At 37.7% G+C, this 22,130-nt stretch overlaps 1 protein-coding gene across 3 annotated transcripts in view; it reads left to right on the forward strand.

Moving 5' to 3' along the window:
* DOCK11 (dedicator of cytokinesis 11) overlaps positions 1 to 22,130 on the forward strand; it is a 208,365-nt gene that overhangs the window by 124,409 nt on the left and 61,826 nt on the right. For 2 of the 3 annotated variants that reach the window (XM_061137481.1, XM_061137483.1), the window contains exons 30-36: positions 825 to 936; positions 1,452 to 1,490; positions 3,391 to 3,569; positions 10,533 to 10,649; positions 12,229 to 12,304; positions 13,134 to 13,243; positions 15,833 to 15,944. In XM_061137481.1, coding sequence (XP_060993464.1) covers positions 825 to 936; positions 1,452 to 1,490; positions 3,391 to 3,569; positions 10,533 to 10,649; positions 12,229 to 12,304; positions 13,134 to 13,243; positions 15,833 to 15,944 — 745 coding nt within the window. The remainder of the gene's footprint in view (positions 1 to 824; positions 937 to 1,451; positions 1,491 to 3,390; positions 3,570 to 10,532; positions 10,650 to 12,228; positions 12,305 to 13,133; positions 13,244 to 15,832; positions 15,945 to 22,130) is intronic. The other variant, XM_061137482.1, reaches the window with a different exon arrangement.

Here is a 22,130-nt window from a genome sequence, read left to right on the forward strand (position 1 = left end):
ACTCAGATGTAAAAAGAATGGAATCCTGCCATTTTACAATGTGGACAGACCTTAAAGGTATTATGCTAAGTGAAATAACTCAGACAAATACCATATGATTTCACTCATATGTGGAGTCTAAAAAAAGAAGTGAATGAAAAAATAAAAAACAAACTCATAGATACCAAGAACAGATTAGTGGTTACCAGAAGGGAAGAGTTTGGGGGGGGTGGGCGCAGTGGTGAAGGAGGTGTGAACTGTTCGGTGATGATGGATAGTGACTAGGCTTGTGGTAGTGATCACGTTGTACTGTATACAGATGTCAAATTATGATGTTGTGTATCTGAAACTTATATAATTAAAAAAAAATCCAATTTCCCAATTGCCTGACAATGACCAACCTTACAAGCAGGCCTTTTTAAGGAGATCAGTCTTGAGCCTGCAATGTTGACTGTCTACTGCACAGGTCACATTTCAAGGTATACCTAAAATACTAAACACTTCTGTTTTGAAAATTAATGCTCTGTATTTAATTATTTTAGAATGTGTGTGCTCAGTTGCTCAGTCATGTCCATCTCTTTGCTATCCTATGAACTATAGCCCACCAGGCTCCTCTGTTCATGGGATTCTCCAGACAAGAATACTGGAGTGGGTTGCCATTTCCTCCTCCAGGGGATCTTCCCAATCCAGGGATCGAACCCATGTCTCTTGTGTCTCCTGCATTGGCAGGCAGGTTCTTTACCACTAGTGCCACCTGGGAAGCCCATTAAAATTTAATATTTTAAATTATTAAAATAGTAAATGCCTACTATATAGGAGTTTATGTATAATTTCTTTGTGCTTAGGTTCTGGCTGAATACAAGTTTGAATTTCTGCAAACAATTTGCAATCATGAACATTACATTCCTCTGAATTTGCCAATGGCTTTTGCCAAACCTAAACTTCAGCGAGTTCAAGGTATGTATTTGTGTTTTCCATCTTTTGGAATTGTGTTTTCATTTTTTTTTTTTTTGCTAGTGCTAGTATAGTATAATATTTTCTAGTTAAACCAGTGATTCTGGAGGTAATCTCAGAATTGTTGCTATCTGAAGAACATTAACAGTTCGTTAATGGTACTCTGTATTTCCTTCTTAGTGTCAGTGGTTGTATTCATAGTGTGAAGAGATTCAGTGTGTTACATAGATTGCTGCTTAAACACAGACATCAGATACTAATAAAATTGCTCTCTGTAGTACTATTTGGATTCTTAGATGAGACTGAATTTTGAAAAAGACATATAAATGCATTTCTGCTTAATGGAGCCTCAAAAGAGAATTATAAAAGCAGAGTAAAATAGTTATATGTATGTATTAAATTTATGAAATGCCTTCAATTATCTCCATTGCTAGTTTTATTGAATGCTTTGTTGTGTAGCACTATTCTTATGTTACTATGTTTTTTATTTGTCCCTTTTCTTTTCATATATTAATTAGATTTTTTTTCATTTGCGGTGGACCGTTTGACTTCAGTAGGTAGGTTTAACTCGGTTCACTCTAAAGTAGTTTGCTGTTTTTAAAAACAATTGATTTCATGAATGGCTAAGATGGATGGGGGCCTTGTTTGCTTTTCAAATCCTCCCTAGCCAAGATGAGGCTTTGTTTAATGCATCCAGAAAAGCTAGGAGGCAGTGTATTTGGTAGCTCTGAAAACCAGCTTGAGTAATATTCCAGTGTATCATGCACACTATTGATACTATGTATAAAATAGATAACTAATGAGAACCTACTGTATAGCTTAGGGAACACTGCTCAGTGCTCTGTGGCGACCTAAATGGGAAGGAAATACAAAACAGGGGCTCTATGTATACCTATAGCTGATTCACTTTGGTGTACAGCAGAAACTAACACAATGTTGTAAAGCAACCTATGCTCCAACAAAATTATTTTTTTTGAAAAAAGGGAAAAAAATAAGCTTCAATATTGATTGCTAGAAGCATCAACTTTAAAACACCATCCTCAGAAAACATGTTTTGGCCCACACCAGCTTGGGGACTGATGGGTATCTTTTTTTTTTTAAGTGTATGTCATCTCTCCCAAGCTCGCCTCCCTTCTCTCTGACCCTGTTTAATGACTTCTTGGCCACAGTTTTTAAGGTGTGGATGAAACTACCTTATTGGTTTTATTCAAATCCCTCAAGTGAAAAAAACCTTACTGCCATTGTACAGTCGACCCAGATAAGACAACCTGAGTTAGTCTGTACTGACCCTTGTGCATAGAAAGTGATTGTGATTCACAAAAGACTATGACCAATGGCCGAAAGAACATCAGCTGTCTTGGTCTCTTGGGGAGTAAAGGCCACTGCTGAGCAGTGGTTTTAGTGATTGAATGGCTGCCACTGAAAATGGAGAAAAATAGTTAAAAACCCGACCACTCCTATTCAACCATTCCCTTATTATAATAGAGTCTGAGCATGTATAGCTCAGATACTTCCCCCATCATTTATTGATAGCTTGAGGAATTCAGGGAAAGGAAGGGGTGAGGATTTAGGATTAAATCTAATTTAGCATTTATTAAATCCTAGTTGAATATATAGCATCCTATTAAGTTTTAAAGAGACTAGAAAAGAAACAGAAAACATATCCTTCAGCTTTGTGGCCTCACTAAAATTAAAGGGTAGGGAAAAGGAAATAAAGATAGCAGAAGTTTCCTGTAGAAATGATTGTACTTGGTCACAATTCCTTCTGAGTAGTTATAAGGCAAGTCCCAACCAGGATATTAGCAGCTGGGATTTAAAGTGGATGGAGGATCTAAGAGGAAGTGAAGAAAATAGCTGGAAATGGTAATTTTATGAAATAAAAGATTTGTGTTTGTATAATGAATTTGAGTGAGATGAGGATGTTTTTCTTACCATTCTTGTACCCCATTGTATTGGGGCCAATATGTAACATTTAGTAAAACATTTGATAGTTTATACTGTTAAAACGATGCAATTGTCTAGTTTCTCTTTCTGCTTCACAAATATAAACAGATGAGTGAATCAAGTGTTGTTTAGAATTACTCCATTTTTAAGGTGTAACTAAATCTCTTCAGATATGAAGAAATGTGTTAAAACATTGCCAAATCTAGTATTCTTTCATTCTAGGTTTTATCCTAAGATTTGAAAAGCATCTAGAAAAAAAAAAAGAATTCTAGGAACTACTTTACCAACTGAAATTGTCATTAAGGCTATCATCTGGCCCCAATGATGAGTGCTTGTATCTTGTAAAATTTTGCATGCTTATTCTATATGATAAAAGAATTGTTCATATTTGTTTATAATAAAAATATAGCTCTTGCTAGCATGATCACATATTACTAAGTAATATAATACTTTAATGTTAAAGTGATTTTTGAATATTTTTATAAATGAGTTTTAAATTTCATTGTACTGCAGATTCAAATCTTGAATACAGTTTATCAGATGAGTATTGCAAGCATCACTTCTTGGTTGGTCTGCTTCTGAGGGAAACCTCCATTGCTCTTCAAGACAATTATGAGATCAGATATACAGCTATCTCTGTCATAAAGAATCTTTTGATAAAACATGCATTTGACACTAGATACCAGCACAAGGTAAGGATGTTTGTATCATCACCAGTATCACATTAGCTAGTTTCTATAAGATTTTACATTGAAAATGAAGTTTTCTGTAAGAAACATAACATGAGCATTGAGTAATTTATTTTTACAAATAATGTATTGTTTCTGTTTCAAATGATTATTGTTGTTTAGTCACTAAGTTGCCAGGCTCCTGTCTGTGGGATTTCCCAGGCAAAAATACTGGAGTGAGTTGCCATTTCCTTCTCCGGGGGATCTTCCCCACCCAGAGATTGAACCCACGTCTTCTGCATTGGCAGGCAGATTCTTTACTGCAGAACCATCAGGAAAGCCCTTAGGTTTTAAAAATACTGTTCAGTTAACTGTTGAAGAAAAACATTGGGTTTTCAAATCATGTCTAAAGAACGACATAACTCCTTCATGATTTGTTACATAAACTGATTAGAATTTTTAAAAAACATATTTATAACCCTGTGCATACTTTTAAATACCCATATATCCTTAAATATATCTCCCTAAATTTGTTATTATTGATTAATAATAAGACATATTAAATATGTCAAATATAAAATACATAATATGAAGTTTATCTTCTTACTGAAAAAATATGCATGGCTATAAATCTTATATATACTACACACTGTCTACAATGTAAAGCCACAGCTGTAGCCACTATTTGCTACACCTTTAACATATATGAGGATAAAGGGTATATTCAAGTCTTATTAAACCCTATGGGTTACAAAAATAGATGGCAAATTGTATTGAATTTAGAATAACCTAACTTACTTACAAAGGCAAAATGGTTGTCTGAGGAGGCCTTACAAATAGCTATGAAAAGAAGTGAAAAGCAAAGGAGAACAGGAAAGATATACCCATTTGAATGCAGAGTTCCAAAGAATAGCAAGGAGAGATGAGAAAGCCTTCCTCAGCGATCAGTGCAAAGAAATAGAGGAAAACAATAGAATGGAAAGACTAGAGATCTCTTCAAGAAAATTAGAGGTACCAAGGGAACATTTCATGCAAAGATGGGCTCAATAAAGGACAGAAATGGTATGGACCTAACAGAAGCAGAAGATATTAAGAAGAGGTGGCAAGAATACACAGAAGAACTGTACAAAAAAAGATCTTCATGACCCAGATAATGACAATGGTGTGATCACTCACCTAGAACCAGACATCCTGGAATGCGAAGTCAAGTGGGCCTTAGGAAGCATCACTAAGAACGAAGCTAGTGGATGTGATGGAATTCCAGCTGAGCTATTTCAAATCCTGAAAGATGATGCTGTGACAGTGCTGCACTCAATATGCCAGCAAACTTGGAAAACTCGGCAGTGGCCACAGGACTGGAAAAGGTCAGTTTTCATTCCAACCCCAAAGAAAGGCAATGCCAAAGAATGCTCAAACGACCGCACCATTGCACTCATCTCACATGCTAGCAAAGTAATGCTCAAAATTCTCCAAGCCAGGCTTCAACAGTACATGAACCGTGAACTTCCAGATGTTCAAGCTGGATTTAGAAAAAGCAGAGGAACCAGAGATCAAATTGCAAACATCCCTTGGATCATCAAAAAAGCAAGAGAGTTCCAGAAAAGCATCTATTTCTTCTTTATTGACTATGCCAAAGCCTTTGACTGTGTGGATCACAATAAACTGTGGAAAATTCTGAAAGAGATGGGAATACCAGACCACCTGACCTGCCTCCTGAGAAATCTGTATGCAGGTCAAGAGGCAACAGTTAGAACTGGACATGGAACAACAGACCAGTTCCAGATAGGAAAAGGAGTACATCAAGGCTGTATATTGCCACCCTGCTTATTTAACTTACATGCAGAGTCCAGCAGAGAAATGCTGGACTGGATGAAGCACAAGCTGGAAGCAAGATTGCCGGGAGAAATATCAATAACCTCAGATACACAGATGACACCACAGTTATGGCAGAAAATGAAGAAGAACTAAAGAGTCTTGATGAAAGTGAAAGAGGAGAGTGATAAAGTTGGCTTAAAACTCAACATTCAGAAAACTAAGATTGTGGCATCTGGTCCCATCACTTCATGGCAAATAGATGGGGAAACAGTGGAAACAGTGGCTGACTTTAGGTTTTGGGGCTCCAAAATCACTGCAGATGGTGATTGCAGCCATGAAATTATTAGACGCTTGCTCCTTGGAAGGAAAGTTATGACCAACCTAGACAGCTTATTAAAAAGCAGAGACATTACTTTGCCAACAAAGGTCCGTCTGGTCAAGGGTATGGTTTTTCCAGTAGTAATGTATGGATGTGAGAGTTGGATTATAAAGAAAGCTGAGTGCCGAAGAATAGATGCTTTTGAACTGTGGTGTTGGAGAAGACTCTTGAGAGTCCCTTGGACTGCAAGGAGATCCAACCAGTCCATCCTAAAGGATGTCAGTCCTGAGTGTTCATTGGAAGGACTGATGCTGAAGCTGAAAGTCCAATACTTTGGCCACCTGATGCCAAGAACTGACTCATTTGTGAAGACCCTGATGCTGGGAAAGATTGAAGGTGGGAGGAGAAGAGGACGACAGAGGATGAGATGGTTGGATGGCATCACAGACTCGATGGAGTTTGAGTAAACTCTGGGAGTTGGTGATGGACAAGGAGGCCTGCCGTGCTGCGGTTCATGGGGTTACAAAGAGTTGGACACGACTGAGTGACTGAACTGACTGACTGAAGTTACTTACTTGGTACTAGATGGCTTAAGGTAATATCATATTGTTTCATAATAATTTGTTCCTTTGTTTTTACATTCAAATTTAAATAAAGTCATCATGTCATTTATTTTGTGATTACTTTGGAAAGCTGACTTGGAGATGGATTTTATTCTTTTCTTATAGTATTCCCATTTGTCCTTAAAAAAAAAAAAAGGAATAAGCCTACCAGCTATATCCAATTGTATTTCTTTAATTACAAAGATTTGTTTTACTTGCAAATTTTGCCAGTTTTTTTCATGTAAATCTAGCCTAAACTAGATTTAAATGCCTTAGCTTTAAGATGTTGTTATGTACTGTGGTTTGCATTGTTTTTTCACATTATAATAACATACTCATATTTAGTGTGGTCTGCTCTATTATGTATCGCTTTGTTTTTTGTGAATGTTGGTGTTGACTTAACATAAATTAACCAATATAATGTATCAAATGAAAAGATATCTTAAAGTCTTCCATTCCAACCGAGCTTTGTCAAATCTTTAAAAGTGCCAGTTACCACTGGAGTCTGTTTTTGCCTACTAGTAGTGGGGAAAAGGGTCTTATGCAATGTGAAGGAAAATGTCTTTAGCTGTGATTTCAAAAAATTTGTGGGTAAAGTACAAAATGAACTTCCTGTTCTTGAAGCAGGAAGTTGTCTTTTTTCCCCTTGTGTCTTCAGAGGAAAGTGAAAGAAAATAGGATTTCACTAGTGTCTTACCTAGAGGTAGAATTTTAAATATTTTATGTCACATATTTGCACATTATTAACTTTTTAAAATCCTGAGAACAGTATATGTACACACATGTACACACATACCACTATTGTTATCTATAAATAACACTGCCTGTTTGAGTATTTGATGTTTTATAGTTTCTAGCCTTACATTTCGGTCTTTAATCCATTTTGAGTTTAGTTTTGTATCTGGTGTTAGGAAGTGTTCTAATTTCATTCTTTTGCATGTAGCTGTCCAGTTTTTCCCAGCACCACTTAGTGAATAGGCTGTCTCTTCTCCATTGTATATTCTTGTCTCCTTTGTCAAAGATAAGGTGCCCACAGATGCATGGGTTTTCTTTGAGGTTTTAGACTATGGGAAACATTGAAATACCCACCACATTACCCTTTCAGGGATTTCTAAAGCCCCTTCTTTGTTCAAAATCTTCTGACAGGTTTTAATTGAGTATAGGATTCTCCCCAATAAAACTTTGTTTCATGGGCCTGCTCAACCAGAGCTTCAATTCCTTTCTCTGTTCGATCCAAAGAGCTCACAGGTGACCTGAGTAAGAGGTCATTTGTCAAATACATTCACTTAAAACATGTTCACCATTAAGAATGATGCCAAGGTGAGGGCAGAGAGGGGAGCTTTATACCCCCATAATTTCCATCTGACTTCCCAAATAAAAATACAGTCAAGAAGAAATGCTTCCTGTGGAAAGGCTGCTTTGAGACTACTTGTCCTAGTATCCCACCCAGGCCTGCATTCCAACCATGTTGCCACTCCTCAGCCTTTCTTCTAATGACATTATGGAGATGTCACTGGTCCCTGTTACATGCTACTCTTAAACTGTTTTGGGAGCTCTCCTTATTTGCTACACATAGCATGAGATATCTTTCCTGCTCAGAAGCAGAATGTTCAAAATCTAACATTTATTCTGGGGCCTATATCAGTTCTTGTACTCACTGCAAATGGTACTGACAGCTGAAGAATTGGAATTTCTACTTGGACTCTCAGCATTCTTTTCCCTTTTTTAAAATAATAATCTACATACATGGTAAAAAAAAAAATCAAAATGCCTCTCTCTCATTCCCTACCTCCATGCCTCAATTCTTCTCTCTAGAAGCAACTACTGTTTCTGTTTCTTATATAAATTTCTATTTTATTCATGCACAAGCCTATACACACACACACACACACACACATATAAAATATAAACCATTATGTATTTTTATTTTTTCACTTAACAATATATTCTGAAGATTAGATCTGTATTTTAAAAAAATCTGCATAGTATGCTATTATATGAATCCATCTTATTTTGTATATCTAACCTGTCTTCTGTTAATAGATTCTTAGATGGTTTTCTGTCTTTTGTGCAGACAAAACTTTTGATGTGTTTGCCCTGACTTCATGTGTTTTACCTGTGTTCCTATTCACCTAAGAAGAGTGTAGTATCTCCTTCCCTAGTAATCACTCACTATCTGAACTGAAATGAAATCCCATCTAGAAGCTATAATATTAATAATCATAGCTAAAATTTATTGAGGACTCAGTATATGCCAGACACTATATTAAATATTAGCTCATATGAATTTATATTACTGTTACTATCCTCATTTTAGTAAAGAGAAAGCTATGGTTAAGTGATTTGACCACAATCAAGCCACCAGTAACAGGAGGGCTGGAATTCATGTGTATCTAAAATTCAAAATCTGTGCTTCTAGACTATACTGCCTCTCAAATATTAAGTCAGTTCAGTTCAGTTGCTCAGTCATGTCTGACTCTTTGTGACACCATGAACTGCAGCATGCCAGGCCTCCCTGTCCATCACCAACTCCTGGAGTTTACTCAAACTCATGTCCATTGAGTTAGTGATTCCATCTAACCATGTCATCCTCTGTCGTCCCCTTCTTCTCCTACCTTCAATCTTTCCCAGCATCAGGGTCTTCGCAAATGAGTCAGTTCTTGGCATCAGGTGGCCAAAGTATTGGACTTTCAGCTTCAGCATCAGTCCTTCCAGTGAACACTCAGGACTGATTTCCTTTAGGATGGACTGGTTGGATCTCCTTGCAGTCCAAGGGACTCTCAAGAGTCTTTTCCAACACCACAGTTCAAAGGCATCAGTTGTTTGGTGCTCAGCTTTCTTTATAGTCCAACTCTCACATCCATACATGACTACTGGAAAAACCATAGTAGGACACTGGAAAATTAGAGAACTGCCGAAAAATGGTGATGATGATGGTAGAAACTCTTGAAACCAAAGTCATATGAAAAATGAAATAATAACAGCTATTTAGCTTTGTGAAGAGTGAATTAAGACAATTCGTGATGTGTCCCCAGATATTTAAAGGGTTGCTGTATAAAGTAGAAGTGGAGTTACTCTTTGTAGATCCAAAGGGCCGAACTATATCTAGCAGGTAGAACAGCTTAAGGACTTTTCTAACAGAACCTTTGAAAGTGCTGAAGTGTTTAAGAAGTTTAAAAACTAATCATCTGTCAAAGATGCAGGTGCAGGTTTCTCTTGTCTTGAGCAGGAAGTTGAACTAGATCAGTGGTTCTCAAACCTCTGTGCACAACCATCTAGGGAATATTCCTGGGACCCAGCCCAGACCTACTGAATCAGAATTTCTTAGTGATATAGATATTCTTGACTAGGGTTATATGTTAGAACATATATTAAGAATTCCTGAAATTCACAAGAAAAGTACAAATGGCCGATTAACATATGAAAAATTGTTCATTTTCAAGAATAAATGCAAATTAAAGTAACTAAGGGATACTTTAGGTCTGAATTCTGTTGGTTAACCAGTGTACCCTAGATGCCTTATGTAAGTCTCCCAAAGTGCTGACATATGGAGGGCAGCTCATGTGCCATCACCACTATTTTTGCTGATTTGAATGATTATAAACATCTGACAAAGACTGTCTATAGCTGAGAAAAGCAGTACATAAATTAGTATAAGAGGTACCACATTAATTAAGACTACCAGTGTCCAGGTTTACTTGGATATTTACAAAGATATCGATCTCCCATGTTGTATAATTGATTTAGAGGGCCAAGATCACATTATTTTAATTGCAGCTTGACTCAAAGCAAAACTTATTTCTGGAAGGAATATTTTTTAACTTCTTCCATCTATTCATTCATTCACTTAATGTGTAGTGACCATATCCTATGTGCCTAGGCACAGAGGATGAAGCAGTGAACAAGACAGACGTGATTCCTGCTTTTATCATACTCAGCCCTCACTGGAGTTAAAGGAGAGGACTAATATGATCTGCTTTATAAGTCAACTGCTATTTAAAAAAATAAACTTTTGTCTTTTATGTAGTGATGTTTGAGGGATGTGATTTGACTATATTGTATATAAATCCAAATACCAACAAAGTTCTCTGGTAATTAGTTTTGAGACTATGAGTATAAATAGACTCAAGCTTCATTGATCATTATGGATATTAGCTCACTTTTAGTCTTTAAACAGATAGATGGAGCCAACTTTATTTGTAATATATACATATTAAATAATCTATTAAACTTTTGATAATTATTTTGCAGAACCAACAAGCCAAAATAGCACAGTTGTACCTCCCATTTGTTGGACTGCTTTTGGAAAATATACAGCGATTAGCAGGTCGAGATACATTGTATTCTTGTGCCGCCATGCCTAATTCTGTAAGTAGTCATGTGTTTCTGTTGGCATTTTATCCTGTTTTATTGACTGCATTTGGAATTAGAGTCATATGCTGTATGGTCTCAATAGTTCACCTTTTACAACATTTTAAATGTATACTTTGTCCTGCAGCAGTACTTCTCAAATCTTAATGTGCATGTAGATCATCTGGGGAATTAAGACAAATTCTAATGTAGTAGCCCTGGGGTGGGATTTGAGATTATACATTTCAAACAAACTTTTGGCTCTTTCTGGTCTAAGGACCACACTTTGAGTAATGAGGTCCAAGGGAACACCAAGAATCCCTTGTGCTCAGTGTGTTGTTTTTAAGATTTGCTGCTGTTATATGCCTTCATCTATTTATTCAACTGGAAAATTGAACAAAACATTCACTTTCCAAAATGTTAGGCTCCAGGGATTAAACTATATTCCTTCACTTCTCCCTCCCTTTGACAGCCTTGTTTCAGCACTTCTGGTGAGCGGCTTTTAACCCATCATGTTTGGTCTGTGTTTTCTTTCTCCCCTTAGAATCTTAGAGTTGCAAGGAACATTGGAGATGATCAGTCTCCCACTTGGCAAAAACAACCTTTTGCCGTAGTTGTATTTAAAACTTTCCTTCTTGCATTTGATCTACACGATTTTCTATCCACTTGTCCTGGTTTTGCCTTCTAGAGGTACACAGAGCACATCCACTTCTACCTCCACACAATACCCCTTCATACATGTCCCTTCTAAATTTTTCTTCAAACCAGCTAGCTCCACTTCATCATTTGTCATTTCAAACCCTTTACATTCTCAGTTACAACCTTCCAGACATGCTCCATTTGACCAGTCACCATTTTAAAATGTGGTGTATACTTTAGAGTTTGCCCAGTAGGGTGAATAACTCCTGCCCTACCCCCACTCCATGCTTTGTATGGCCAGAGATCCCCATCACATGTTCAGTAGCTGAGTGGGTGGCAGGTAAAACTGTTCCTCACAGCTTCCTTTGGAAATTCCCCATAATAAATGTCTCCAGATTTGTCAAGCCTGCCCTGGGTTCCTGAGAAAGCTGCTTTTAAGCCTCACTGAGGGCTTGATTGCCTATAGCTTCCAATTATGTAAATCAGCTAAATGCAGATGTTGCATCACCTACCTGGTGTCAAGCGAGTGTCAAGCGAGCCTTTCTTCACAGTCACTCATGCTTATGCTCACTCCACAACATTCGACCGTGATATGTGGAAATATTTTACTTACCTGTTCTTTCTTTTGCAGCTCAAGTTCATGTAGGGCCTCTGGTCACACCTCTCCTTCTAGTACTGCCTTTGGTTCAAGGAGGAGAATGGAACCATGTTCAGACCACACGAGTTGCAGCTTTTACCAGCCACCTAGAGTTGTATCACTTTGCCAGAGGTCATAGTTATAACAGTATACTCGGATCCATTTTTAAAAGAGAAGTCACCTAAATACCAGTACTGATACCTGATTTAGACTTTCACAGTGAGCTTTGTTTAAAATTGGGGTACCCTTTCATTCTGCTATTTCCGATTTCTTATCCTAGTGTACAAATTTGTTTGACAGAGATATCACATTGTGTTACAGGCATCCAGGGATGAGTTTGCATGTGGCTTCACTTCACCTACAAATAGAGGGAGTCTGAGCACTGACAAAGACACTGGTAAATAAGTCCTTCCTTTAAAGATTATACATGGTATGGCTGTCTAGAAATGTACCCTGTACTTCTCTATATTTTTTGAAATGTTTCGTGATAAAAACTATATCTAGCATGATCTCTACTAAAGTTTAATTAAAATCTAACTCACACTTGGTAGCCATGTTTCTTTGCTTAGGTTTCCTTGTCTCAGCTTGTATAAAAAAGTAGCTTAGTATACTAAGAAAATGGAGGCTAATGAGAAAAACACTAGTTTCCAATCCTCTTATCTGTCTCCAGTCTTGGACAAGACACTTCCCTTTTCTGGGCCAAAGTTTCCTTATCTATAAAATTATCTCTCATTGTTTGCCTTTATTTTATGACTTCCAAGGAATTTCTTGTAGTTTCATCATGTTAAAAGTGTTTTGAGGTGGAAAAAAATCACTTACACTTTATTTGGCTTCCTATGGTGTTTTAATATAGTATATAAAATTCACATTTTAGATGACCAAGATCTATTTCTTAAAATATGACTTTACCAAAATTAACCCGGTGCTGAGCCACTTCAGTCATGTCCAATTCTCTGTGACCCTATGGACTGTAGCCTGCCAGGCTCCTCTGTCCTTCTCTCTCCAGTCAAGAATACCGGAGTGGGCTGCCATGCCCTGTTCCTGGAGATATTCCCAGGGATCCAGCTTGCATCTCTTATGCTTCCTGCATTGGCAGGCAGGTTTTTAACACTAGCACCACCTGGGAAGCCCAATTAACCCAAACTATTTATGTAATAACCCAACTTATTTTTCAAACTATTTTTGACAGTTCCTCCTGTTGCTAACAAGGACTTGGCTTTTTCCAGCTTATGGGTCTTTTCAAAATGGACATGGAATTAAGAGGGAAGATTCAAGAGGTTCACTCATCCCAGAAGGAGCAACTGGATTTCCAGATCAGGGGAGCACTGGTGAAAATGTAAGACCCTAAAATATATAGGTTAACCCTGGTGATGTTTTAACTATGACAGTCTTTCTTTTTATGTAAAGAAGGAGCTCTCTACTCTCCTGTAGTCTATACTATATCTGTAAAAAGTATCCCATAATGTAGCAGTTCCTTCCTATCCTGGCAGGTGCTACTTGGATATCTCAAAAACTGTTTATAGAGGATAAGGTATTCATCTTTCTGAGTTCGAACTTTGAATCTGTAAACCTGTTCTAGAGAGGGAAGGTTCAAGTTTAAAACGCCTAAAGGGAACCCTCTTACACTGTTGGTGGGAATGCAAACTAGTACAGCCACTATAGAGAACAGTGTGGAGATTCCTTAAAAAACTGGAAATAGAACTGCCATATGACTCAGCAATCCCACTCCTGGGCATACACACCAAGGAAACCAGATCTGAAAGAGACACGTGTACCCCAATGTTCATCACAGCACTGTTTCTAATAGCCAGGACATGGAAGCAACCTAGATGCCCATCAGCAGACGAATGGATAAGAAAACTGTGGTACATATATGCAATGGAATATTACTCAGCCATTAAAAAGAATGCATTTGAATCAGTTCTAATGAGGTGGATGAAACTGGTGCCCATTTTACAGAATGAAATAAGCCAGAAAGAAAAACACCAATACAGTATACTAATGCATATATATGGAATTTAGAAAGATGATAATGATAACCCTATATGAAAGACAGGAAAAGAGACACAGATGTACAGAACAGACTTTTGGACTCTGTGGGAGAAGGCGAGGGTGGGATGATCTGAGAGAATAGCATTGAACCATGTATATTATCAATTGTGAAACAGATCACTAGTCCAGGTTTGATGCTTGAGACAAGTGCTCAGGGCTGGTGCACTAGGATGACCCAGAGGGATGGGTTGGGGAGGGAGGTGGGAGGGTGGTTCAGGATGGGGAACACATGTAAATCCATGGCTGATTCATGTCAATGTATGGCAAAAACCACTACAATATTGTAAAGTAATTAGCCTCCAACTAATACAAATAAATGAAAAAAAATATTAAAAGAAAGCCTAATATACCCTTATCACTTAAATCACTCCCTGGCAGGATTAATTCAGCTTTTTATTCTTTTCTAAGAGTAATGACCTTAACTTGGGATGAAAAAACATTAGATCCCCAAATTGATGATCTCAACATCCCAGAATCACTTAATCAGAATATATTCTCTAACTTTTCCGTGAGATTGTTTCAAGCCCAACATTAAAGTTTGGGATAGGTCAGCCTTGAGACAGAGAAACTTCATTTTAGACTGGTAAAGCCTTGTCAGGCTCTACATGAAATCATAGAACCATGTAAAATTAGTTAGAAGGGTCCATAAAAATAATAAATTCTAATTCTCAATTTACAAATGAAAACTGGGATTGTGACTTAGGGCAGCCACATAACTATGGCAGGGTCAGACCTAAACCCAAGTTTTCTAATTTCAGCACTTCTTCTAGATCATGGTGTTCTGTGTATCAGAATCATCTGGGGGACTTTATAAAAATAGATAGCTGAGCTTCATCCTGTTTCTGTCAGTCTGGGGGCCTGCTCATTTGTATTTCTAAGTTCCCAGGTGATGCTGATGCTGCTGGTTGGGAACCACCCCCTTAAGAACCACTCTGTATATACTCCCTTGAGTCTTTGCCTATTGTTGTTCAGTCGCTAAGTCATATCCAACGCTTTATGACCCCATGGACTTTATTTAATCATAAAGTTCTTATTTCACACCACTTAGAAATAAGACAACAGATACTGTCATAGGTAAGGCATACAAAGGGCAAAGAGGTTAATGACTTGCCAGTAGTCACACAGCTAGCAAGCATTCAGAACCTAGATGTTTTGCTCCAAGTAAAAGTTCTTAGTAAATCCTACATTAGTAAGTGTATAGCCTCTGCCCAGGTTAGCTCAGCTGAAAGCATTGGTTTCTAACAAGGGTAAATTCTTTAGGAGATTGTTATTACTGTATTCATATAAATCCCCAAATAAGTCAGATCTTGTCATGCTTAACTGATATTTAAACAAAAGTTACTAAATAGGAACATCACTACTTTGTAGAGGCGCCAATTTTGAAGTATTACTGGGTCCTTCTTAGTAAAATTGTCTTGTAATATCATTAAGCTTCCTTTTAAGATAGATTCTCTGAACTATTATTTAGAAGTTCTCTGAACTATTATTTAGAAGTTGAATTTTAATAAACTCTTAATGAGAGATTCAAGTTAAAAAGTTTAAAATATAAGTTTCTCCTTGACATAAAAGCTATTTTTCCTAGAATATCCACATATGATTTAAAACGTTACCTTACTAAAACACAGGACTTCGGGAATGAAACATACACAGTATATTCATGGCCATATCTTGATGAAGACTGCAAGATAATTTCCAGTGATATTACTAGGTACAGTAGCAACAAAGATTTAACCCATTTACCTTCCAAATGTGGTATCTGTGACATGCTTAGAAGTTTCCCAAACAGGACTAATTAAAATAGTTATTGAGTTAAAGGCTATGGGAAGCTAAAATACCAGCATTGTTTCACAAAAACCCTATCTTTGTATTACAGACTCGGCAGAGTTCTACAAGGAGTAGTGTATCCCAGTATAACCGATTGGATCAATATGAAATCAGAAGCCTCTTGATGTGCTATTTGTATATAGTAAAAATGATTTCTGAAGGTGAGTTACCAGCATATTAATCATAGACTGTACTCTACCTTCACAGGTTCACAAGTTCATGTAACAAATATTTGACCATCATCTGCATGTAGGAGATAGGCACATTACAAACAGAACTTTGAAGACTTTGACCTTAGAATGTTCCTATATTTTAACTTAGAATAGATTCATTTCCATCATACAGGTTTGATTCTTTGAAATAATTTTTTTTTCTTTAAAATTAGTTTCTAAAGCTTCCCTTATGGCTCAGTCGATAAAGAATCTGCCTGCAGTGCAGGAGACCTGGGTTCAATCCCTGGGTTGGGAATATCCCCTGGAGAAGGAAATGGCAACCCACTCCAGTATCCTTGCCTGGAAAATCTCATGGACAGAGGAGCCTGGTGGGCTTTAGTCTATGGGGTCACAAAGAATCAGGCACAACTGAGCGACTAACACTTACTTACTTGCTAAAGAGAGGCAATAGTTTTAGAAGTGCTAGAGTATTTTTTTCATGAAGAACATAGAATGCATTAAATGACCAATGTAAACAGAAGAAAATAACAATAACCAAAAGTCTTATTTAACACTGTAGCGTTTATTTAACCCAGGATTTACAAAATCAAACACAAACAAAGAGACAGGAAAGGTTCTTTGAGGGTAAGGAATGCTGTCGTTATCTTCACAGGACCATTATACAGATTTGTATGGTGTCAGGTTCTTTTCCAGGCTGTTCTCTTTACCTTGATGTATAATTTTATTATTTATAATTTACCATTTCATCTTTACCATATATAATAGAATATAAGCAAAGGATTTTAATAAACTGCATGTCCTTTGGAAGTAAAATCAGAAGGTTCTATCTCATTCCAAGTACCACCTTTGTTTATACAATTCCATCCTCTTTCTTCCTTTTCTACTTTTGCTCAAAAAGAAAAAATAACAATCATAAAACCACCCGAAAGACCCCCCAAAACAAAACAACCAAAAACCTAGGGGTTTCCCTGTAGCTAAGATGCTGCACTGCCAATGCAGGGGTCCTGGATTCAATTTCTGGACAGGGAAATAGATCCCACATACTGCACCTAAGACCCTGTGCAACCAAATAAATATTCTTAAAAAAAAAGCAGAAATGAAGAACATAAAAGCACCCGGGTTTTGACCATCGTAATACAGTAGTTAAATTTTAACTTATATTCTATTTAGTTTTTAGTAAATATTAAACATTTTTTGTAATAATGCAGAATATAAAAACATAAGTTGATAGTTAACTTGCCAGAGAGATTGAAACACATCAAAAGTTAGATATGAATAGTTCATTCTAAAGTACATTAATAAAAGAGCTTTAAGTAGAATCTTCAAGTACTTAGAATGTATGATGTACAGTAAAAGTCAAATCATAGTACAGTAGATTTTACTTATTTTCCATTTTGTTTTTAGTAAATATTATTTTAAACATTTTTGTAATAATACAGGATATAAAAACATAAAATGAGTTGATAGTTACCTTGCCAGAGAGACTGAAACACATCAAAAGCTAGATATGAAGTTAATTCTAAAATATATTAACAAAAGAGCTTTAAGTAAGTAGAATCTTCAAGTACTAACAATGTATGATATAGGATAAAAGTCAATCATAATACAGTAAATTTTACTTATTTTCTATTTTGTTTTTAGTAAATATTATTTTAAACATTTTTGTAATAATACAGGATATAAAAACATAAAATGAGTTGATAGTTAACTTGCCAGAGAGATTGAAACACATCAAAAGCTAGATATCACTAGTTAATTCTAAAACACATTAACAAAAGTTTTAAATAAGTAGAATCTTCAAGCACTAACAATGTATGATTTAGAATAAAAGTCAAATCATAATACAGTAAATTTTACTTATTTCCTATATTTTCTTCTTAATAAGTATTATTTTAAACATTTTTGTAATAATGCAGGATATAAAATCATGAAATGAGTTGACAGTTAATTTGCCAGAGAGATTGAAAAACATCAAAAGCTAGATATGAATAGTTAATTCTAAAGTACATTAATAAAACAGTTTTAAAAAACTAGAATCTTCAACTACTTAGAATGTATGATTTAGAGTAAAAGTCAAAGATTATTGAGACTATGTTATAAGCTTCCATGTTTTGGGAAAGAAATATGTAAAGGGCGATAACATTCAACCCTGGTGGTATTTCATTCCAAGAAATAATGAATCAAATTAACAACCATAGCCACAGCTTACTGTTTTTGTCTCCCCACAAGCTAAAAAGTGGGGGAATGTAGAAAGTGACTGCTATTATGTATGGGCTTTTTTTAAGGGTGATGAAAATATTCTAAAACTGTGGTGATGGTTTAACAAATTTTTAAATATACCATAAACTACTGTATATGTACTCTATTTAAAAGGGTGAGTTTAGGCTACCTAGCCCGCGAGGCCTCGCGCAGGCAGGTCCTGCGCTGCCCCGCGGGAGGGGCCTAAAAAAAAAAAAAAAAAAAGGGTGAGTTTAATGGCACATGAATTCACTCAATAACTTTGTGTTTTCAAAAGGCTCAAGGATACAAGGGGGAACAAAAACTGTAAGGAAAAAAGGAGCTGAATACCACCACAGCCAGGGAAAATGAGGGTGGTAGGGGGAGGAGAGAAGAAAGGGAGGAGGAGAGAGACATGCATGGCTGAGTAGTTCTCCCCTCCTCCACTCCATTACACATGTGCACACTTGCATATGTATGCAAGTGCATGCGCATGTGCGCACACACACATTGTGATAACCAGTGACACGCCACCATAAAGACTGGCTGCTTTATGTTATGGGTAAAACCATAACTGCTTTGTTTCTCGAAAAGGTCTCCTCTTGTAAATTTTGACCTTGCTTGCTCAATACTTGGTCTTTGTTAATGAGGTCTGTCCCTCTTCTGTTCTTGGTTTTTGATTTTTAAAAGCAAATTTTAATAACTAGTATACAGTCTGTGTCACATCTTCTTTTTTGTAATTTGAGTCATGCTGTATGGTATCTGTAAAGTCATACTCATTTTATTCTGAAAACTATCTGCTTCTGAATCTTTCTCAGTGTCCGTATTGTAGTTACCTTGTCAAGTCCAGTAAGTATTTCACTTTATATGTATTTCACGGTTGAACTCTTACAGTCCAGCCTTTTAGGTGTTCTCTTGGCTTTCTTCTTTTTAAGCCTTCTTATTGACTCATAAGGGCTTCCCAGGTGGCACTAGTAATAAAGAACTCGCCTGCCAATACAGGAGTCTAAGAGACTCCATGGATGGGAAGATCCCCAGGAGCAGGGCATGACAACCCACTCCAGTATTCTTCTAGAGAATCCCACGGACAGAGGAGCCTGGCAGGCTACAGTCCATAGTGTTCCAAAAAGTAGGACACAACTAAACCAATTTAGCATGGCACACACTGACTCATAGACACTAGCAGCTTAATTTCAACAAAAAGATGTAGACCTCTTATACAGAAGTAGAGGGATTCTGAAAACTAAGTTTCTTTCTTTGTAGCTGAATTTTATTAACTGGCAATAAGTCACTGTTTCAAAGTCTTAGTCATTTGCCCAACTTTTTATTGCCTGTATATTATATTCTGGGAAGTAGAATCAAAGTCAGGAATTTTCAGTTATATAGTCTGAATACAAATGTTAAATAGTCTGAATTGATAGGAAGACTGTCCTCTTGGAGAAGAAAAGCAGTCTCCTTAGGAGAGAGAGGGAGAGAAAGCTACTTCCCCCCTTTTTCTAGCCGTATCTTGACTTTTCTCTTTATTGAAGACCCCGAAGTGCAAGCCTGAGTTTCACCTTGTGGCTTATCAGCATCATGGGCTGCGCCTGTAGCTCCATTAGTATTCTTCCTTGCTGTGGACTGTTCACTGCAAGGTGTCTCGCTACTGCTCTCTCTCACTAAAACCTGAAAAACACCAAATGATGGTCTTGTCACTTCAGATCTTGAAGTATAGTCTAAAGGAAATAGATGTAACGTGCCGGTGTTTTCGCCTCTCCGTGTAAAAGGAGCAAAAATGCTTTTGCTATAATCAATCACACTTTCCTCTGAAGTTTCAGATAATGTTTCAGTAGGTAGGTCTTCTCCTGGAGAAATACTGGAAAGGCCCCGAGGGAAATCAGTCTCAGGTCCACGCTTTGGTGTGGAGATCCTCTGTGAGGAGGTCCTCTGTGTGAAAATTGATTTGCTTTGTGGATGGCCAAGCGTGGCATCAGGAAGGCTGGAGTCATCTGGAAATCCATACACTGTTTGAGGGCTGACTGTAGATGCTGAAGTAACAGTGCTAGCTGCCTTCTGACTGCCACTCCTTATCGTGCTAGGATTACTTCTGTTAGAGGAAATCTTCTCCTGAGGGCTCTCTGGCACCTTAAAGACGTCCTGACTGTAAAATGGAACCTGAAACTTGGAACTGTGCGGCTGTTTCTTTTTCCCTCTAGATTTCATCTGTTTGGTATTCGTTTGCGTTATCAGTTTGACAGCCACATGACTCTCAGGTCCGGGCGGAGGGTCCCTGATCGAAATAACTGACTCGCTCGTTTGAGACCCAGGGACGAAGTCGTCATCACTATCAGAAAAAGAACAGTGAAACTCTCGCCGTTTCATCTTGAGCTTAGCCAAAAGCTGCTTGTTTTCTTCTCTTAATTTATTCCTTTCTGCTGTGAGCTCACCAATAAACTTAAGATTTTGTTGTTGGATATCATAAAATTCTTGCTGTAGCATATTCCTGTACGTTTCATTTACTGTACAGCGATCGCATACTTTGGTGTTTAATTGACCTCGCAGGTCATGGATAGTGTCCTTCAGGGCTCTCTGTTGCTCCGTCAACTCTTTAATTCTGCATATGGAGCCTGTCCACCTCCCGTCTGACAATTGCTCTTTCCTCAAACTGGTTATTTTCCCCTGAAGTCGGCGTAGCTCTCTGTCATGGAGCTCTTTTAGTGTTAGCCAGGTTTTTTTAAACTCCTCAGAAGACACATCACAGAGGCTAACCTGCATTTTATCTCCTTCGGAAGAGCTCTGCCCACTTTCCCTGTCTTCTTCACCCACGTCCCCCGCCTTCATCTTTATTCCCTGACTGGGATTGGGAAAGACTGGAGACAGGCACCACCAAAAAATGGCGGAAGGGCCGTCAACTAGAACTGGGCCGCGAGCCGAACGAGAGTTTCACCCCTTCTACAGACCTGTGAAGTGGTCTCAGTTCACCGGGCGGGTGAGAGGATGGATCAAAGATGGCTCAGGGGTGGACAGCAGGACGCAGGTAGGGGGCTAGAAGGAGACATCAACCTCCTTTTGCCGAGAAGAGCCAAGGCACAAGGGAGGGAAGATGGCACCTTCAGGCCACCTTGTGCCCGACCGAGGACAAGGGAGACCGGAAACGCAGTGACTTCTGGGAAAGCCCCTCTGAGCTGAAGAGCGTCCCAAGAGGGGGGAGTGACTTGGAACTTACCCCTTGATTTATTTTTGAAACAAATTAATTTGACCCTATTTTAGCATCTTTATTCCTGACCGTCAGTATTTTATAATCACTGAAAGCCACAAATACCCATGGTCATTAGTAAGTTGGACATAAAGTCAAAAGTCATGCACTCTTTCCTCCCTATCACCCCTCCGTTTGGGCAACATTGCCTAGTCATCCATTCCTAGATTTAGGGGCTCTCTGGAGACTGGCAATTCTGTAACTGACTACTGTTGTGATCCATGCTAGATCTTTCCTCGTGGCTCAGTAGGTAACGAGTCTGCCCGCAATGCAGGAGAGCCAGGTTCAATCTCTGGATGGGGAAGATCCCCTGGAGAAGGAAATGGCAACCCACTCCAGTATTCCTGCCTGGAGAGTTCCGTGGACAGAAGAGCCCAGTGAGGCTACTGTTCGTGTGGTCACAAAGAGTCGGACACAACTGAGTGACTAACACTTTCACTAGGTTTTTAAAATTTAGAAGTGAAACTGCTGACACCATTTGCTATATCTGATTAGGTTAAAAATGGAATGGAAGGTTGAGTGGGGGTAATATTTTTCTTTTAAAAAGTTTCAGTGAGTGTGTTGGAAGTTAAAAAGAACAGCTCAAAAGAGAAGTATATGTGATAGGTTTAGGGGCTTTTATATCTAAAATAGTTCTTCCATGAATCTGTGTGGTATGTATGTATGGTGCTAGGACTTCAGGATTAATAATCCAAAGAGAAAGAGGAAAATAAATTATCACT

The sequence above is a fragment of the Dama dama genome, chromosome X (assembly GCF_033118175.1).
Source record: "Dama dama isolate Ldn47 chromosome X, ASM3311817v1, whole genome shotgun sequence".
Lineage (NCBI taxonomy): Eukaryota > Metazoa > Chordata > Mammalia > Artiodactyla > Cervidae > Dama > Dama dama.